Source organism: Lepidochelys kempii, chromosome 8, assembly GCF_965140265.1.
Source record: "Lepidochelys kempii isolate rLepKem1 chromosome 8, rLepKem1.hap2, whole genome shotgun sequence".
NCBI classification, from domain to species: Eukaryota; Metazoa; Chordata; order Testudines; family Cheloniidae; genus Lepidochelys; species Lepidochelys kempii.
Genome location: NC_133263.1, coordinates 30,429,873 through 30,451,416, shown reverse-complemented (window position 1 = coordinate 30,451,416; position 21,544 = coordinate 30,429,873). Strand labels below are relative to the sequence as shown.

General features: G+C 44.1%; 1 protein-coding gene across 1 annotated transcript in view; it reads left to right on the top strand.

Annotated features, from left to right (window-relative positions):
* The first annotated feature begins 987 nt into the window (after positions 1 to 987).
* The window catches only part of SLIT3 (slit guidance ligand 3), an 802,550-nt gene continuing 781,993 nt past the window's right edge, over positions 988 to 21,544 (top strand). The window contains exon 1 of the mRNA XM_073355953.1: positions 988 to 1,803. Within this exon, the coding sequence (XP_073212054.1) occupies positions 1,619 to 1,803 (185 nt within the window). The 5' untranslated portion in view covers positions 988 to 1,618. The remainder of the gene's footprint in view (positions 1,804 to 21,544) is intronic.

Below are 21,544 nucleotides of genomic sequence, written 5' to 3'. Positions count from 1 at the left end.
CCCTGAAACCTGCTTGCAGCGCCCAGGGCCCTCCAACCATTCCTCCACACCCCCTTGGAAGGCAGGCCCCACAGCAGGAAATCCTCTGCTTTAGTGTGGTTGATTTCCCCTTTTAGAGATGAAATTACTGTAATACTGGCATTATTTACCTACCATCACTGGGGGATATGATGCAACTTGGGGAGGGGGGTAAGGGGGGAGGAGGAGGGCTGTGGCATGCCGTCCAGGGCAATTGCTCTGCTTTCTACCCCTAAAGTTGGCCCTAAATACCAGGAAATATGGCTTAAGCACCTAGACTAGCTGTTGCAGGGTTAACACGCTGCATTTATGGACTAAACACGAGCTGTGGCACCAAGGAGTGATAACGGCAGAAAGCAATAGAGGATCACTGTCTCATAGGTCAGACAGGTCAGTCCCATCTCCCTTCCCGGGGGGCTGAATGAACCCCCGGCCTGCTGAATTCGGGCTACTTTGAGCAGACGAGCAAATCCCTTGTCACTGGCAGACGTCCCGCCGAGCAGCGAGAAGGAGCCGTGCGCCTCTCTCACCACCAGAGGGCAGCACGAGAGAGAGAACAAGGCAACAAAAGGAGACGGCGAGTTGCCCCCGGCGAGGGAGAAAGTTGGGGCCGGCGGGCAGGACGCTGAAGCCTTGGGCGGTTTGGGGGCGCTGCTGCAGCCTGCACGCTCCTGTCTGAAGCCCGGGCCGGGGCCGCTCCCAGCGAGCGGACCCCAAGCCGCAGTGGGGCCGTCGCAGAGCCCGCACCTTTGCCCCCTGCGCTCTGCTGCAGACGGCGCCCCCCCCCCGGGTGCCGCCCGGCAGAGCGCCCGGGACAATGGCCATTGCTCGGGGCCACTCCGCGTCCGAAACTTCCACCCCCTCTCTTCCCCGCAAAGTTCAGAACTTTGCCGACGTCAGGGGCTCAGCAGCCAATGAGCGCTGGCCTGGATATTTTGGGAGGAGAGGGGGGAGGAGTGGCCCCCATGGTTCTGGTGTCTGCCTGGCCGCCTTGCGCGCAGTGAATGGGAAGGCGGCCGCCGCGGGAGCCGCGTCCAGTGCCTGCCGATCCCGGGGCTCTGCACAGCGGCCACCCCCAGCGAGGCTGGCCTGGCATGGGAGCGGCGAAGGTGCAGGAGCCAGGGACTGAGTAGCTGGGCCGCTGGAGCGCTCTGAGATCGCCGCCGTCGCCTCCCCGAGCGGTTACCTGCCCTGCCAGGTTGGGCGATGCGGAGTGGGGCGGGCGCTGCTTGCCGAACCCCCTGATGGATGGTTAGCTCTGTTTACCTGAACTCCCTGCTCCTCTTTCATCTGCGGGCTCCTCTGGCTGGAGCGCTGCTAAACCCCTCGACTGCTGGTGCCGGTCTGATAACGCTGGGAAACCTGAAAGGCTAAAAGGCACCACGGATCGTAACCCTCCCCCCAGATCTCCCCGGAAGATTGGCTGGTGCTCCAAGGACTCCAGGGGTGCGAGCGGAGATGCGGGGAGAAGTGGGCTCTCTTGGGCTGTGCTGAGAGCTCCTCGCAGCCCTTTGCCCTCTCTGTCGCTGGGGTTTCCCACCTCTGAGGACCGGCTGCCCCTGCATCCTTTTGCACCCTTTGGGGAAGGGATAAGGAGACCATGTTGCCCGGTGGGAGCCGTGCGTCCCTGTGGCTGGGAGTGATCCTGGGCTTCTGGAGCTCCGGGGCTTGGATGTCTGTTGGAGGGTGCCCCAATAAATGTACCTGCTCTGCCTCCAATGTGGATTGTCATGGGCTGGGACTGAAAACCGTGCCACGGGGCATTCCCAGGAATGCGGAGAGACTGTAAGTAACACACACTTAGGTTTCCAGAGTACTGTAGGCGCGCTCTTGGTGAGATTCCCCACAGCTGCATATCGGTGCAGACTCGGAGCCCGCACAATCCTAACAGCTTGAATAATCAAGCACAGATTCACGTTTGCAGGGGAGAGGGGGAGGAACCTTTCGGAAGTTACAGCCGCTCTGATCCTGCTTCTATGCTAATCAAGCCTTGTGTGTCAGGTTCTTGTTTCTTGCAGTAACTTAAGTTTAAAATCTTACTGTTGTAGGTTTTGCAGTAACTAGTTTGTTAAGGGCTTCAAAAGTCTGGCCTTGGCACAGACCCGGGTTACCACTGGAAACGCTTCAGGAGATTTAACATATGATTAAAAATCTGGGTGCTTTCACCTTGAGACTAGTATTGATTCCTTCTTGCTTTGTTTCCCAGCACTGTGACTGCATTCCCATGGAAACATCAGCTGCCGGCAGAAATAAAGTAAAATGGATAATAGATTGTATTAAAACAATCTCTGGTTTCTGTCTTAAACTGACAGAGCAAGGCAATCAATGTTACAGGGTAGCCTGTCACTTAGTCCTTAACTCCCCTTATGGTATATCCTAGATATTGCTGTGTGGTGGGGTATTTCAGGCAGCATGAGCTACAATACCTGAGTGCAACAGGAGGAGTTAGGGGCCCTAATGCTTTCTACAGCTTTGTGACCATACACCATAAATGCACGCTTAATCTGCTATCTTGAGGCTAAAGTGTTTTTGTGAATGCCTCAGCTTTCTCAATCTCAAATTAACCCTTACTGGAATGCTGGAGATCCCTTAAAACGAAGTGGAATGTAACTCTGACACTGGTTACTACAGTGCATATGGCATATAGATATTTCACACAATATGTAATGGATATGTGTAGAACTGAACATTTGACAGAACGTCGTTGCAGCTCCATAGTTAGTTGCCAATGATAACCAAACTGAAGTGTAGTTCAGTTTTTTTTAACATTTGAAAAATTAGCTATCCCATACAAAATATACTTCAGTGGTTTGGAACTATTCTACAAACTACACAATTAGTTCAATGTAGGGACTGACTGCCCACCGTATTTCATTTTGGCTATTCATTTCAGTTTATTTAGTGAAAGCTCAGACCCTCAAAGTGTCTTACCTTTCTGGAACTAAAAAATAAGCAGATGAATTGTGACTAAGCAAAAAGTTCTCATGGGCTCAATTCTCAAAGGCTAAGTTTCAGCAAGGGTAAATTGTTAAGAAGGTCATTAATGCTTCCACAAATACAACTCATAATGGAAATATTAACAAGCCCTTTAATGATAGCTGTTCTGTTATCTTACAAACCACACAACTTCCCATCTTCCATACTTGGCAATCCAGCGATACTTTGCAATTTCACAGACAGACCATTTTAACACCAACTGAGCAAACGAATGTGAGGTTTTTTTTTAAAAAATGATTAACATCTATTGTTGCATAAAACTCTGATCTGGAACTTGAGACACTGTTTAGCAGCAGCCTGGAAATCTAGAGAATAGAGTTCAACCTAGTAGCAGAGTACAGAGTCGACAACAGTAACACTAGGTCCATATATTACCCTAAATTCACATGCCCTGCACAACTCATAAACTTGGTGAGATGTGCATATTCTGTATGCAAGATTCAAGGGCTAGAAGCTGAAGTGAGTTAAATTTGGGCTAGAAATAAGGTGCAAATATTAACAATAAGGTATTTGACCTTTGGAACAACTTACTGGGGGCATGGTGAATTCACTATCACTTAAGACATCCAGTCTTGACTTAGACTTTTCTAAAATATATGTTCTAGCTCAGTCACAAGATGTGGGCTTAATGCAGGTATTACTGGGTGAAATTTAATGGCTTGTGCTATGCCAGAGGTCAGGCTAAATTACAATTGTCCCTTCCGGCCATAAATTCTATGAATCTATATGCATGTACAAGTGTTTAATGTACACTAAGTGGTTGTAATATCCAGTATAGATTATAAAACACTAAAGTTTTAATCCTTTACCACGAATGTACTCTCTTATAATAGACTCTTCAAGTTTTATCAGCCTAACTTACCTCAGAAATAAAAACTATTGAAGACCATTTTGCGGAAAATTAATCTTATTGGTGTAATACAGTATCTCAGATGATCTTTGTTATAATGTGTAAATGGAGAGCTTCTTAAGTTATTAATGTAGACTCTAAAATAGCAGGCTATTAACTTGCCACTATTCACTCATGCATAGTATTAACTGATAGCTTGTGAAAGTAACATACAGACTGCAGTGTAATAAGGTTTGAGGACTGTCTAGAAGATGTATATTAGTCTATATTTTTATTACCGCATCCTATCTTCCAGTACCCATTCTTTCGTCAATGTTTTATTCTCCTGATGCTGATAGTATCTTATGAACCATTTGCTGTTTTTGGAGTATCAGCTGAAGTATAACCTTTTCAAAATACTTTGTCTATTTTGAATCCTTATTATTTAAATTGGTATAGTAAACAAACTTTTTTTCTTATGCAAGATTTGGTAATTACGCTAATTTACAAGAACATAAGAATGGCCATAAGCTTTGCATAATGGGTCAGCCCAATGGTCCATCTAGACCGGTATCCAGTCCCTGACCGTACCAAGTGACAGATGCTTTAGAGAGAGTGAGCAGAACGGGAGCACTCTATCAAGTGAACTTGAAATTCACAGATGGAAATAAGGCCTTTTTTGGATATCCTCTGATATCCAAATTCATCAGACCAGGAACTCATTCCAGTGCCTTGTTTTTCCGCCTATTAAATACATGCCTGTTTTCTGTTCACTTAGCCATAAATATTTTATGTATTCAATAATTGCTCAGGGCTTGAAATGTGCTGTTAGAATCTCACTATATCTTACAGCCACCTTAGGCAGTTACCCTCAATCTTAACTTTTCCTGTTTAAATTTCAGAGCCTACTAAGGGGTCCAATTGCCTGAAAAATGACAAGTGAAAGTTGAATGGAGTGATTATATCACTCAGTTTTGTGTGCTCCATGGCAATCTGCTAATTCTGTGCGTGACGTTAGATTGTCTTGATTCGTAAAAACAATGAGGAGTCTGGTGGCACTTTAAAAACTAACAGATTTATTTGGGCATAAGCTTTGCATCTGAAGAAGTGGGTTTTTTACCCAGGAAAACTTATGCCCAAATAAATCTGTTAGTCTTTAAGGTGCCACCGGACTCCTCATTGTTTTTGTGGATACAGACTAATATGGCTACCCCTCTGATTCTTGGTTTGTAGTTTTCTACTCTTTTACTTAATATACTGACTTCTGACTAGTAAAAAAAATGCTTAAATAGCCGTGAAATAATAGTGCTATCACCCAGGTCAGGAAGCAAATAGCTGTGGTTCGTAAGATACTTTGGCAAATGTTGTACTCGTGAGTTTCTTGACAGCTATTTGTACGCCACTGTACTTTACTCCGTATAAAGGGAAGTTTTCATCCTTTCTGCACCCAGGTAAGATATAGGCTGAAAATGCCAGTTGCAGCTTGTTTTTATTTGAGATTTGACAGTAGATCTAACAGCATCACTTAACATACTTCCACACTTAGCTCTTAAAATTCTGGTTTTGCAAACCTTCCAGAATGTTTGGGCCAGTGCAGCCAGGCTAAATATTATTTTAATTTTGTTTTAAAATGAATCCAAATGAAAAATAAACTAAAAATGTAACATTAAGGAGACCGTGAGAAAAGCATTCCACCAAAGAAATAGATGCTTTACACTTGTTCTTTAAAATTAACTAGCACAAATCTACCTTTATCAAGAGAAATGCAAAGTCATTAGATTTTTTTTTTAGTATGATAGTCACTACTTTGACAGTTTTTTAATAATGTATGTGAAACTTATGCTTTATTTTTTTAATGTCTGGAAATTGCTTCTCTTGGAAAGAAAATTGGTGGTGGTAACTCTTTCCAAGAGCTGCAATCTGCAGAGCAACCAGTGGTCACCAAGATGATATAATCCTGAGGAAAATTGGACTAAACTTTTTACAATTTAATGTTCCATAGTAAATTGTAAAAAATTGCAGTATCAAATCTAGAGTATAAGCATGGCTGCATTTTACATAATGTCAGCACATTTTATGCTAGTCCCCTTCCCTTAAAGTCTTGTATACATTTAATTTATGCTAGCAGTGTTATATGCAAAGCTAAACAAACACAGCAGAGATTTCAGTGTAATGTATCCATGAAGCAAAGATATGGCTAAATGCAGAGGAAATGATTTGTAGTTGAAATGAAAATATTTGCCGTGAAGCACAGAGTAAACAGATGTTGTGTTTACCTTTTGTACTATGAAAGGAACCTGCAATTGTAATTCTCCTTCTACCCAAAACCTCAGACAAGGACAGGCAACAAAATAAAATGGACTCTAAAATAGATTTTTTATTTTTTTTTTTTAAAGCTTTTTAACCGATGGTCCTTAAAGAAATTTTCTACATGAACAAGTATATCAGTAGCATAGGCAAAGCGTGGCTTGACATCTTTGTTTCTTGGCTTAAGTACATACTGGTAACTTACATATTTAAACAAACATTTAGTCTTTGCAGACTTGCATAACAAAATCCTGAAAAGTGAATGTAACCACATTACAAGCATCCTAAATAATGGAGAAAATTACTTGTTTAAAATTTTTATCAGCCTTTAGCAACTAGCTAAGCACTTTGATCAACTTCTGTAGAGAAGAGTCACTGTGTACAGAAAACCGTAAGTAGTGATATATGTGGCTCCAATGAAGGATTATTGACCTAAGCAAATATTGGTTATTTAGAAATTACATAGCACGTGTAAGGATGTACTTCACATTCAGCTTTTTGGATGTATCTTACTTTGCCTAATATTCTATAGGACTATACTTGGTTAACTAACTGAGCTGGTATGCTGTAATCAGTTTCTGGAAGTGCTGTCATTTCCATGTACAATTTCACATTATATTCTATTTTTTTTTCAGTGGAATCTTGACTGGCTGTGACATGTTATGAAGAGGGAGATATTTCTGTAGTTAAAATCTTTAGTTATACAGATAAAATCATTCCCAAGGCCGATTTGTTTTGTGGCATGCTAGTATTCGCTTGTGAATATTGCTTTATTGGAAAATGCCTTTAGCTTCTCTGCTTGTTGGTTAAGTTATCTTTTATATAACGTTCATGAAACCATCATATGATGATGATCTAAAAATTTGACTCTTGACATGCATTTGTGTAGGGAACGGACTTATCTTCTCATACTTATTTGTGGAAGTTGTTTGTAATCTAGTTACAGCATAACTTGTGATTTTGTTTGTGTAGTGCGTGTGAAGAGGGACTCCACTGCTATATCACTTTGGGATGCTGTGAGCTATTCAGGACAGACCATGTCAAACAGTTATGGTGTTGAATTTATTAATTTAATTAGAATGGAAACCTAGATCTGTAATGTAGACTTAACTCTTACAGCTCTTTAAATCCATGATTTCAAAGCACATAACACTTAGTCAGTCACCCCAGTTTTACAGATCGGGAGGCTGAGGCTAGGGTGACCAGATACAGGTGTGAAAGATCGGGATACTTTTTTGGGGGGTAGTGGGGAAGAGGGATACAGTTGTGTATATAAGACAAAGCCCCTAATATGGGACTGATCCGATTATATCAGGATATCTGGTCACCCTAGCTGAGGCACATGTGCATTGACTAGTGCACGGTATCCAAGCCAGTCACTGGTCCCATTGAACCATATAAAACCCTTCTACTCCAAATCTGAGGATGTTTAAGATTGAAAAGCGTAGCCAAAATTTACATAGAGCTCCAGATCTAGCTTCTGTTAGGTATGACGTTTGAGCACATGTGGTTCCTCAACAGTCAGTGTCTCCTCCTCCTCCTGTTAAATAGTAAGTTTTTTGGTGGCATATTACTATTCTGAATTGGTAGAGCAAAGTTTTTGTTTCACTTTCCATAGCAAGGCTAATCACTCTCCTACACGATGCTTGAGTAGCTGATTCAAGTATGTTGATATTTAGGAGCAATTTGGAAGTTTAGTCATCAGCATACTATGGAATTTTTTCATGTGGTCTGTGGTTTCTGTTGTATAAATATATTATTGTGGTGGTCTTGGCCTGAGTGAATGGAACTGCGAGGTTGCACTGGCTTGTAATACTTCTCAGGCTATTCAGCTTTGTTTGTCACATCACTTACTCCAAGCTCCTTTCTTCAATACTTCTGTATTGCTGCAGACCATTTTTTAAAATATATGCAAATATTTAAAATATATTGATTATCAGATTAACATTCTGACTTTCAAGAAGTCTTTCCTCTAATGATAATTATTAACTTATGTATATACCAGTAGTGTACAAAAGCCTCAGTCAAGACCCATTGTACTAGGTCATTTGCCAGTAAGGGGAGACAGTTTGTGTTTAGAAGAACCTGCTATTTAAAGTCCTGATCAAAAAACGAACAAACCTTTGCCTAATTTTACTCGCATGTCTTTGCCTTCCTAATTTAATGGAGCTGCTCATGTGCACACAGTAAAGCATGTGCATGTTTGCTGGATCATGGTCTCACTATATTATAGTTGCTTATTGCCTGAACAATGGAAGGGGAAGGATGACGAAGGTAGCAACCACAATATCGGTTATTACGTGGTCTGGAAATGTGCACAACTTTTGCACTCTCTTGTCAGATGCTGAAACTTTTAATGGTCTCCTAATGCCAACAGCAGATCAGAGATGGTCTGTCATCTTGGGTATCTCTGTTACAGAAGGATGGGTGAAAAGTTAACTTAGAAACAGTAGATAATAATAAAGTAGGGATGATACTTGTGGGCTTATATTATTTTTATTTCCTTCACCCCATCATGCTTTAAAGCCCCTTTAGTCTTTTAAAGCTAAGCTCATACCAAAGACATTGCTGAAAGAAGTCCAGCAAAAAAGGCCAAGAGGCTATCTTTGCAAAAAAAGCTATTCCGTCTTTTTTTTCCTTAGGCATATCCAATATTTTTAAACGGTGCGTACGCTGCTTTTTTTAGCACTGGCTTGAGAAAATGAGGCTGAAGCAGAGCAGGCCACTGGTCTTCTCTGATGTGTATGCAAGGCATGCATTGCAAGCTCTAGGATTCAAAAAATGTGATCCAACTGGTGGTCCATGGGCCAGATCCAGCCCTTGGGACAATTCTGTCCGGCCCCTGAATGCGCATTGTAGAGCAAAATGGCATCCTTTGCACAGCATGACCTTGCACGTGCAGTGCATGCAAGGTCATACTATGCAGAGGATGCCATTTTGGACCACCTAAGTCACGCAAGGGAGAATTGTGTGCTTCACTAAAAATGTCACAGCACCCCACTGAAGCAGGCTAAAGTTACCTGCTGAAGCCCTTTCAGACCTATTCTGACTGATGGCACTGACAAAAAAAAACAAAACAAAACAAAACTTTTTCCTAATGGCCTGGTTTCAAAATGAGTTTTAAAATATCTGCATTATCGCCAGTATCCATATGAAAATACCTACAGTAACTGGACATTGTACAAGGCAGGAAAAACTTGACTAGCATTTAAGTAATGTAAATAAGGATCCAGTCATTATTCAGTAGTTTGGTATTTGCTGTAACAACATTAATCACTATGGATTAATTTGAGCATCATATGGATATAGTCAGTAATTGTACAGGATTACCAGCATAATTTAGCTATTTAATGTACCATAATTTTCAAGCATTGATCATGGTATTGACACTGACATCCAACATTAGTATTTCTTGGATGACCCTTCTGGATGGCTAAAATATTCTGAGTTTGTCTACATGGCCTTGTCATTTGGACTTTCGGGGTATAAATTGCAGCGTGCATTAGCATTCAGTGCTTTAACTCCCCTGTGTGGACATTACAGGTGTGAACTAAAAGGTACCTTGTTTATGTTAATGTGGTACTCTTTAACAGGACAGCGTTAATGTGAACTAAGTGCTTTTAGCTGGCACCCCAGCATAGCCATGGGTATGTCAGAGAACAGCATACTAGTGCACGCTGCAGATCACACCTTTCTAATCCAAGCTGTGGAGCTGTGTAGACATAACCTCAGGTTTCCAGATAGTGGCAGGGGAACGGGGACACCATTATAAACCATGTAACAAAAGCCAGTAAACAGGAGTTTAACAGCTTAAGTCTGAGTATGGCAAATATCACACACTTTAGCTTATGAGCATGTTCCGGAGACTGAGTCAGGATGTGATGCCTCCTAGGAGCTGCTAGCTCAAGTGACCCAAGGTTTAGTTGTTCCAGGTCCCTTTACGTAGTTCCAGTTACCCAGAGTGCCTCATTTCCTTTGGCTGCCCGCTTTTGCACCTGGTCCTGGAAATGAACAGCAGCTGGGCTGGCCTAGGCCTAATGGCAGCCATTTCTCGTGAATAGGATATTTAAGAGGAATCCAGCTTCTCTCATTTCTGCATCAAGATGAGGAGAGGAAGCCACTGCTTAAGATCTTGGCTTTTCCCTGGGCTCACTGGATATACACACAGGCCTATAAAAAGGAAAACAAAATGCTTGTATGCAACTTAAATACATCAGGCTCTCCTTCTGGTCACAGCTGTACTGTTATCCAACTCTTCCCCGCCAATGCTGCTGTAACTTTCTAACAACATTTCTGGAAACTGGGATGTTCCATCCAGCTCTAGTTTTTCAACTTTGGCTGAACACAACACTGAACTTTTATTTAGCATTTAAAGTTCATGTAAATACCTAATTCCTTGTGCTTTGAAAATATTTAATTCTGAACTATTTTGACAAAACTGGAAAACTAATTCCAAGTTCTCAAAGCCCACCTGGAAAAGGGTGATTTTGTTTTTCCTGCCTGACTTCCTCTCTGTAATTCCACACCAACAAATGAGTTGCATAATCTTAAATTTCTATTTTTCAGAGATTTGAGCTGCTTAACTCCAAGTTATGCAACTCTTTGCATCCTCCTCTAACATAATTCCATCCTGCTAACACCTCAGTTTGTAGACCACTTCCCTGCAGTTAAAAGGGATGGTTCTAGAATGCTCACCACAGTGCTGAGGTGAATAAGAGGAAAGATTTCTTTTTGCCTAAGGCTTGTTTTGAGGCTACAATCAGTCCCTCCCCACACCAAAACCACTGAAGTATCTAAAAATGTTGTCATATCACCAGACCTATGAAGCATCTGACAAAAGTGCCTCACAAATAGCCTAGCCTAAGTGGAAAAAATAGCCTCAGTTTCTCTTATTTGTTCATGCTCTCCAGTGGGCCTCAATTGGATGAGGTACTTGAGTTTGAGCTCCATCTACAGCTCTCTTTCTCTCTGAGGGGGCTGGAGAGATGTGCTTGTGATAGCCAACACTAATCATTTTAAGCCTCTTATGCTGCTCTTCAGCAATCCCCCCACTGACCTTTCTTCTCTTTCTGAGACTGTTGCACGTCAGGGAGAGCAGGCAGTCTTATTCACCTCCATCTACAGTGAAAATAGCTTCAGCCCCCAGATCACTGCTACTTGAAGGCAAAAAAGACATTGAAGATGGCACAAGGAATTACTGAGTGTGCATGGGTGTGAACGGTTGACAGTTCATGAAGATGCTGGCCTGGTGGTAGGATGGCCATGTAAGCCTCCTGAATAGACAGTAGAGGACTGCCCTGTTTGCTTCTAATCACACTAGAGAAGATAGTAAGCTTCCCCCTCCTGCTCCCAACATATGAGTCAGCAGGGAGCTGAGGCCTTCATGGGGTGGGCTCAGGAGAGGAAGATAGAATGGGTATGGGGCTTGTTAGGGCCTTCAGGGGCATTATTTTTAGCAAATTTCAGACACTTGTCTTTTAAGTCCAAAAAGTCACAGCATTGCAAACTCTAGCTTTCAATATCTAGTTTAGAACTGTACTCCCTGAAGCTGGATGACTTGGAGATTCATTAATTTACTCTAAGGGAAAAAGATGAGCCAGCTAGTTTTGTGGATGGACATTCATATAAACTTACATCAGACACTGAGCACTTTAACTAGAAAGTAACAAGTAACTAGTTAAAGCATGATGAAAGCAAAGTTATAGCTGAGTACTTGCACATACTGGTAACCACTGAGGGTGGATTGCCTTTTCCTGATCCCAGCCGCCTTCTTCCTGCCTCTTCCTCTCCGTTGCCATGGCTAGTAAGAAATTACTAATAAAACTGATCTTGTTGTGTTATATCACTGTACCTGTATAATCTATTAATATGTTGCCCTGTTAGGGTGACCAGATGTCTCGATTTTATAGGAACAGTCCCAATTTTGGGGGGCTTTGTCTTATATAGGTGCCTATTACCCCCCACCCCCGTCCTGATTTTTCATACTTGCTGACTGGTCACCCTATGCCCTGTACCTTTTCCTTAAGACATGAATGAGTAAAACACTGAGGGCTATAACAAGAATTTTTAATCACACATTCACTCTTAAAGGCTTTATATGCTTTTAACTGAATGCACACTAATTAGTATGCAAAACCACCAGATTACATTTAAGTAATCTATCATCAATAGATAGCTGCCAACAGAACTGGATTAACATTGGGAAAACCTCTGATTTTTTTGAGCCCTGGTAGTTAATGATCAGCTTGTGGCTTGGCTGTTTTTAATGGCTTTTAGGGCTTACATGGGTATGACTTTCATGTTCCTGGAAAAACTGATGTTGACATCACAAAATGGCTGCCACTGTTGACTATTTGGTGTGCTTGGTGTTGGTGTGTAGTCTCAAAAGCTAAAGAATAGGTGGGAAATTGTTCAAAAGTTAATTAAATATAGAATTCTCACTAAAAGTCATTAGGACTTGGATGCTTAACTCAAAACTAACTGCCTTGTTGTCTTTGAAAATCTCACCCTGACCTTGCATAGATGATACTACTCTGATCCCCTAGTCATAGTCTCTTTCTAGAACATATGCTGGACAAACTGAAGGAATTTAAATTACTGAGTGTACATATTATGAGTGTACATACTCTTCTAAATAGAGAGCTTCTGGCTTCAGGACTTTAGAACAGGCATGTTTCACCAGCAATAAATGAATAGTGAAAAATACAAAATGCTTTGCTTCCTCCAAAGGGTGAGTGATTAGCTAGGCCCACCGTGCTAGTTTCAGGAAATTCCTATTCTGTGATGACCTTAGAGCAAGGCTGGAATAAAGAAGAGATGTTGTCACAAAGCACCAGGCCTGTAAGAAAAATTGTTGCAAATATATTTTGACTAATCCTTCTTAATGACAAAAATATGTGGCAACTTTAGCACATAATCAAATCAGTGCATGTGGGACCTGAAAAACACATGGGACAATATTGATAAGAGAACTTCATTTTGAAGGGAGTTCCTGTGTCTTCATGTGTAGCTGACATTCCTAATGGAAGTTGTGCATTGTATATAATATTTAAATTGCAATATAGCAGTGACCTTGCTTTAGGAACTTTTATTAAATTGTCACTTTATTCATAAAGTTAAATTATTATTATGTTGAAGGAGAGAGGTTTTGCTTTGAATCTTCTTGAAATGTCTGGATGCAATGTCTTTTGAAGTTATTCTCTTTTCTTCTCTTAAAAACTGGCCAGGGTACTCGCTCCATAGCAGTCCTCTGGTTAGTTAGCCATGTAAAATGGGCAGTCTGCTCAAACTGGGTTGGTTAGCTGTACTAAACAATGTTCTGGGTGGTGGAAGGAGATGTGTTCAGATTCCATCTAGTGCTCCTCAAAAGTGGTAGCTGCAGATTCGAGATAGTGGCGTAGTAAGTATTTCAGATGGAAAGCAGACTCTGGAGGACTGAGGGAGTCACATTTACATAAGATAATTGTATGCTGATGAGTGAAGAAACAGTAACAGAGAACACATTTTGTAGGAGATAGCTGTGGTATGTGTAGGGGGGTGGGGGAAAGGAAGAGAGGACAATTCCATAAGGAGGGGAGAAAGCAGGACCAAGTCATGGCAGTGAAGTGAGTCAGTTCTTGAAGTGCAGAACGGAAATCAGAGCCTTGTTTTTCTATAAATGGAAATGAGTGTTCAGAGAGGTGAGGTCCAAGAAGCAAAGACCATTGGGGAGGAAAGAGGGAGGGGGGTGGAAGTCCCTTGGATAAGAACACACAAGATTTTAACAGTGAGAAGGCCCCTCATTTTGAGCGGGTTTAAGTACATGGTGTTTTTTAAATTACTTCATGCCACAAGATAGAAAATGCTGTACTATATTTAGATAGTATTTATTCCAATGAGTTTTTGAATAACTGCCCATGTGCATTTATGAATTACTAGAAACCTTGCAAAATGTATGGCTCTTTGGGGTCTCACATTTCATGAAATAATTCCAAATTTTGGTGAGACTGCCATTACTTTTTAAATTAAACAAACAACAAAAAAATATTGCTTTCAATGAAGATTGCCCTGCAGTCCCTAAATGTAGAACAGCAGCTCAATGCAAAACCGTTTCATAAGCAAGAATGGTTACGATAACATGTCATGCCAAATGTGAGTGCAATTTAAGTAGCCTGTGGGAAACCAATCTTGTTTACAATAACTTCTGTTGCATGGTGGAATTTAAAGTTGACTTAATACACACAAGTGTGCTGTAAAATAGGTCAGATCAGCATCTTTCCACCAAGCAGCCAAACCAAAAATGGAGGGCAGAGGGAGTTCAAGGGAAGAAGCCACAGGAAAGACATTAGGATTCATGGGGATTTAACATTACTCTATGAATAACTGGCACAGTAGTAGAGAATTTTTCATCATTTCAGTTTACTTATTAAAACTCTTCAGTCATTACTCTGGACAGTTGTTTTCTAGCTGCTTGCTTTCTAGGAGGCATATCTCCATGTACTCCTAGAGATGAATGCAAGCGCTCTATGAAGAGTTCTAAGCCAACGTGTGGGTTAAAGTCAGAGAGTGCCAAGGCTCAGCCCTGAAGTTGACAGAAAGCGTCTTCATTTATTGATGATGGTTTCATATTGAAAAATGCAATACTGAACAGGCATTACAACTACAACTAGTGAAATATTAGTCATCAGTATGAACCTTTTGTGTTAGAGCATAATTCACAAATGGATCCTGATTTCTTCACTGAGTTAAACTTAGGCACCCAATCGTTAATAATTTTGCTATGAAGGTTTAGAGGGAAGGATGAAATGGTGGCCCCATGGAACACAGCAATACATCTTTTGCTAAATTTTAAGGCAGTAGCTAAAGAAATGCTCTTCATAATTATACAATGGTCCAACACATCAAGGAACATAAAATGGCTTTACAGTTCTTCACAGAAAGCCTTTCTCTACCCATCCCATTCAGTCATGAACTTCACAAAAAGCATTGGTGTCTCATTTCCTGCTGCATTAATTTCAAAGTTCTCATTCTCAAGGCTGTGCACCACTCCTCCACTGCTTGCCTCTACTCTGCTATTCTACCCTTCTAATCCTTTGAGTTCTGTCCGATCCTTTCTTGCTGGCTCTTCAAGTTGCTGATTCTCCTTTATGTTCCAAGCATCTTTCTGAGGTTCTTCAAGTCCCTGTTTAAATTCTACTGCTTTTGAGAAACCTTCCTATGTTAACCCCATGTTTGATGTCACTAAATTGTTCAACACATTCTATTTAAGCTCTTGGGCACAGAAACCTTGTCCCCATTGTTGTGCTTGCAAACACACTTAACCTCACATCAATGTTTAACATATTCTAAGAAATCCTTGACACGGATTGGGAAGGATAAGCAATTCCTATTCATAATGAGTAGTAATGTAACCTTACATTTAAATGACATATGTGCTTTGAGGACTGGGGTGTGGGGTGCAGAGATATTATCTTAGAGAATTGAATCTTGACTTCAACTTACCTTCTTTATTCACTAACAAAGTATCCTTAAATGAAATTAATTCAATACATGTGAGTGTATGTGAATTCACTAAGGGTATGTCTACACTACGAAATTAGGTCGAATTTATAGAAGTCGGTTTTTTAGAAATCGGTTTTATATATTCGAGTGTGTGTGTCCCCACAGAAAATGCTCTAAGTGCATTAAGTGCATTAACTCGGCGGAGCGCTTCCACAGTACCGAGGCTAGAGTCGACTTCCGGAGCGTTGCACTGTGGCTAGCTATCCCACAGTTCCCGCAGTCTCCGCTGCCCATTGGAATTCTGGGTTGAGATCCCAATGCCTGATGGGGCTAAAACATTGTCGCGGGTGGTTCTGGGTACATATCGTCAGGCCCCCGTTCCCTCCCTCCCCCCGTGAAAGCAAGGGCAGACAATCATTTTGCGCCTTTTTTCCTGAGTTACCTGTGCAGACGCCATACCACGGCAAGCATGGAGCCAGCTCAGGTAACCGTCACCCTATGTCTCCTGGGTGCTGGCAGACGCGGTATGGCATTGCTACACAGTAGCAGCAACCCCTTGCCTTGTGGCAGCAGACGGTACAGTACGACTGGTAGCCGTCATCGTCATGTCTGAGGTGCTCCTGGTCGCCTCTGTGAGGTCAATCAGGAGCGCCTGGGCAGACATGGGCGCAGGGACTAAATTTGGAGTGACTTGAGCAGGTCATTCTCTTTAGTCCTGCAGTCAGTCCTATTGAACCGTCTTATGGTGAGCGGGCAGGCGATACGGACTGCTAGCAGTCGTACTGTACCATCTTCTGCCGAGCAGCCATGAGATGTGGATGGCATGCAGTCCTTCTGCACCGTCTGCTGCCAGCCAAAGATGTAAAAGATAGATGGAGTGGATCAAAACAAGAAATAGACCAGATTTGTTTTGTACTCATTTGCTTCCCCCCCTCCCCTGTCTAGGGGACTCATTCTTCTAGATCACACTGCAGTCACTTACAGAGAAGGTGCAGCGAGGTAAATCTAGCCATGTATCAATCAGAGGCCAGGCTAACCTCCTTGTTCCAATAAGGACAATAACTTAGGTGCACCATTTCTTATTGGAACCCTCCGTGAAGTCCTGCCTGAAATACTCCTTGATGTAAAGCCACCCCCTTTGTTGATTTTAGCTCCCTGAAGCCAACCCTGTAAGCGCCCCTCCCAGCGTCAGAGCAATGGCAAACAATCGGGCATCTGAGAGTGCTGTCCAGAGCAGTCACAATGGAGCACTCTGATGGGGCTAAAACATTGTCGCGGGTGGTTCTGGGTACGTGTCGTCAGGTCCCCGTTCCCTCCCTCCCTCCGTGAAAGCAAGGGCAGACAATCATTTCGCGCCTTTTTTCCTGAGTTACCTGTGCAGACGCCATACCACGGCAAGCATGGAGCCAGCTCAGGTAACCGTCACCCTATGTCTCCTGGGTGCTGGCAGACGTGGTACGGCTTTGCTGCACAGTAGCAGCAACCCATTGCCTTCTGGCAGCAGACGGTGCAATACGATTGGTAGTCGTCCTCGTCGTGTCCGTGGTGCTCCTGGCCACGTCGGCTGGGAGCGCCTGGGCAGACATGGGCGCAGGGACTAAATTTGGAGTGACTTGAGCAGGTCATTCTCTTTAGTCCTGCAGTCAGTCCTATTGAATCGTCTTATGGTGAGCGGGCAGGCGATACGGACTGCTAGCAGTCGTACTGTACCATCTTCTGCCAGGCAGGCAAGAGATGAGGATTGCTAGCAGTCGTATTGTACCATCTTATGCCAGGCAGGCAAGAGATGAAGATGGCTAGCAGTCGTACTGTACCATCTTCTGCCGAGCAGCCATGAGATGTGGATGGCATGCAGTCCTTCTGCACCGTCTGCTGCCAGCCAAAGATGTAAAAGATAGATGGAGTGGGTCAGAACAAGAAATAGACCAGATTTGTTTTGTACTCATTTGCCTCCTCCCCTGTCTAGATCACACTGCAGTCACTCACAGAGAAGGTGCAGCGAGGTAAATCTAGCCATGTATCAATCAGAGGCCAGGCTAACCTCCTTGTTCCAATAACAACGATAACTTAGGTGCACCATTTCTTATTGGAACCCTCCGTGCAGTCCTGCCTGAAATACTCCTTGATGTACAGGCACACCCTTTGTTGATTTTAGCTCCCTGAAGCCAACCCTGTAAGCCGTGTCGTCAGTCGCCCCTCCCTCCGTCAGAGCAACGGCAGACAATCGTTCCGCGCCTTTTTTCTGTGCGGACGCCATACCAAGGCAAGCATGGAGGCCGCTGAGCTCATTTTGGCAATTAGGAGCACATTAACCACCACACGCATTATCCAGCAGTATATGCAGCACCAGAACATGGCAACGCGATACCGGGCGAGGAGGCGACGTCAGCGCGGTCCCGTGAGTGATCAGGACATGGACACAGATTTCTCTGAAAGCATGGGCCCTGCCAATGCATGCATCATGGTGCTAATGGGGCAGGTTCATGCTGTGGAACGCCGATTCTGGGCTCGGGAAACAAGCACAGACTGGTGGGACCGCATAGTGTTGCAGGTCTGGGACGATTCCCAGTGGCTGCGAAACTTTCGCATGCGTAGGGGCACTTTCATGGAACTTTGTGACTTGCTTTCCCCTGCCCTGAAGCGCATGAATACCAAGATGAGAGCAGCCCTCACAGTTGAGAAGCGAGTGGCGATAGCCCTGTGGAAGCTTGCAACGCCAGACAGCTACCGGTCAGTTGGGAATCAATTTGGAGTGGGCAAATCTACTGTGGGGGCTGCTGTGATGCAAGTAGCTCACGCAATCAAAGATCTGCTGATATCAAGAGTAGTGACCCTGGGAAATGTGCAGGTCATAGTGGATGGCTTTGCTGCAATGGGATTCCCTAACTGTGGTGGGGCTATAGACGGAACCCATATCCCTATCTTGGCACCGGAGCACCAAGCCGCCGAGTACATAAACTGCAAAGGGTACTTTTCGATAGTGCTGCAAGCTCTGGTGGATCACAAGGGACGTTTCACCAACATCAACGTGGGATGGCCGGGAAAGGTGCATGATGCTCGCATCTTCAGGAACTCTGGTCTGTTTCAAAAGCTGCAGGAAGGGACTTTATTCCCAGACCAGAAAATAACTGTTGGGGATGTTGAAATGCCTATATGTATCCTTGGGGACCCAGCCTACCCCTTAATGCCATGGCTCATGAAGCCGTACACAGGCAGCCTGGACAGTAGTCAGGAGCTGTTCAACTACAGGCTGAGCAAGTGCAGAATGGTGGTAGAATGTGCATTTGGACGTTTAAAGGCGCGCTGGCGCAGTTTACTGACTTGCTTAGACCTCAGCGAAACCAATATTCCCACTGTTATTACTGCTTGCTGTGTGCTCCACAATATCGGTGAGAGTAAGGGGGAGACGTTTATGGCGGGGTGGGAGGTTGAGGCAAATCGCCTAGCTGCTGGTTACGCGCAGCCAGACACCAGGGCGGTTAGAAGAGCACAGGAGGGCGCGGTACGCATCAGAGAAGCTTTGAAAACCAGTTTCATGACTGGCCAGGCTACGATGTGAAAGTTCTGTTTGTTTCTCCTTGATGAAACCCCCCGCCCCTTGGTTCACTCTACTTCCCTGTAAGCTAACCACCCTCCCCTCCTCCCTTTAATCATTGCTTGCAGAGGCAGTAAAGTCATTGCTGCTTCACAGTCATGCATTCGTTATTCATTCATCACACAAATAGGGAGATGACTACCAAGGTATCCCAGGAGGGGTGGTGGAGGAGGGAAGGAAAATGCCACACAGCACATTAAGCACAGCACTTTAAAAGTTTACAACTTTAAAATTTATTGAATGATAGCCTTCTTTTTTTTGGGCAATCCTCTGTGGTGGAGTGGCTGGTTGGCCGGAGGCCCCCCCACCGCATTCTTGGGCGTCTGGGTGTGGAGGCTATGGAACTTGGGGAGGAGGGCGGTTGGTTACAGAGGGGCAGCAGTGGCAGTCTATGCTCCAGCTGCCTTTGCTGCAGCTCAACCATACACTGGAGCATACTGGTTTGGTCCTGCAGCAGCCTCAGCATTGAATCCTGCCTCCTCTCATCACGCTGCCGCCACATTTGAGCTTCAGCCCTGTCTTCAGCCCGCCACTTACTCTCTTCAGCCCTCCACCTCTCCTCCCGGTCATTTTGTGCTTTCCTGCACTCTGACATTATTTGCCTCCACGCATTCGTCTGTGCTCTGTCAGTGTGGGAGGACAGCATGAGCTCGGAGAACATTTCATCGCGAGTGTGTTTTTTTTTTCTTTCTAAGCTTCACTAGCCTCTGGGAAGGAGAAGATCCTGTGATCATTGAAACACATGCAGCTGGTGGAGAAAAAAAAAGGGACAGCGGTATTTAAAAAGACACATTTTATAAAACAGTCGCTACACTCTTTCAGGGTAAACCTTGCTGTTAACATTACATACATAGCACATATGCTTTCGTTACAAGGTCGCATTTTGCCTCCTCCCACCGCGTGACTACCCCCTCAACCTTCCCCCCTCCCTGTGGCTAACAGCGGGGAACATTTCTGTTTAGCCACAGGCAAACAGCCCAGCAGGAATGGGCTCCTCTGAGTGTCCCCTGAAGAAAAGCACTCTATTTCAACCAGGTGACCATGAATTATATCTCACTCTCCTGAGGATAACACAGAGAGAGAAAGAACGGATTTTGGTTGAATGCCAGCAAACATACACTGCAATGCTTTGTTCTACAGTGATTCCCGAGTACGTGTTACTGGCCTGGAGTGATTAAGTGTCCTACCATGAAGGACGAAATAAGGCTGCCCTCCCCAGAAACCTTTGGCAAAGGCTTTAGGACTACATCTTGGAGAACCGCAAATGCCAGGGCAAAGTAATCCTTTCACATGCTTGCTTTTAAACCATGTATAGCATTTTAAAAGGTACACTCACCAGAGGTCCCTTCTCCGCCTGCTGGGTCCAGGAGGCAGCCTTGGGTGGGTTCGGGGGGTACTGGCTCCAGGTCTAGGGTGAGAAACAGTTCCTGGCTGTCGGGAAAACCGGTTTCTCCGCTTGCTTTCTGTGAGCTATCTACAACCTCCTCCTCCTCCTCATCTTCTTCGTCCCCAAAACCTACTTCCGTATTGCCTCCATCTCCATTGAAGGAGTCAAACAACACGGCTGGGGTAGTGGTGGCTGAACCCCCTAAAATGGCATGCAGCTCATCATAGAAGCAGCATGTTTGGGGCTCTGACCCAGAGCGGCTGTTCGCCTCTCTGGTTTTCTGGTAGGCTTGCCTCAGCTCCTTCAGTTTCACGCGGCACTGCTTCGGGTCCCTGTTATGGCCTCTGTCCTTCATGCCCTGGGAGATTTTCACAAAGGTTTTGGCATTTCGAAAACTGGAACGGAGTTCTGATAGCACGGATTCCTCTCCCCATAAGGGATCAAATCCCGTACCTCCCGTTTGGTCCATGCTGGAGCTCTTTTGCGATTCTGGGACTCCATCATGGTCACCTGTGCTGATGAGCTCTGCATGGTCACCTGCAGCTTGCCATGCTGGCCAAACAGGAAATGAGATTCAAAAGTTCGCGGTTCTTTTCCTGTCTACCTGGCCAGTGCATCTGAGTTGAGAGTGCTGTCCAGAGCGGTCATAATGGAGCACTCTGGGATAGCTCCCGGAGGCCAATACCATCGAATTGTGTCCACAGTACCCCAAATTCGAGCCGGCAACGTCGATTTAAGCGCTAATCCACTTGTCAGGGGTGGAGTAAGGAAATCGATTTTAAGAGCCCTTTAAGTCGAAATAAAGGGCTTCATTGTGTGGACGGGTGCAGGTTTAAATCGATTTAACGCTGCTAAATTCGACCTAAAGTCCTAGTGTAGACCAGGGCTTAGTCACTGGGGAAGTTAACGATGAAGTCTGTAAGTAAAAAGT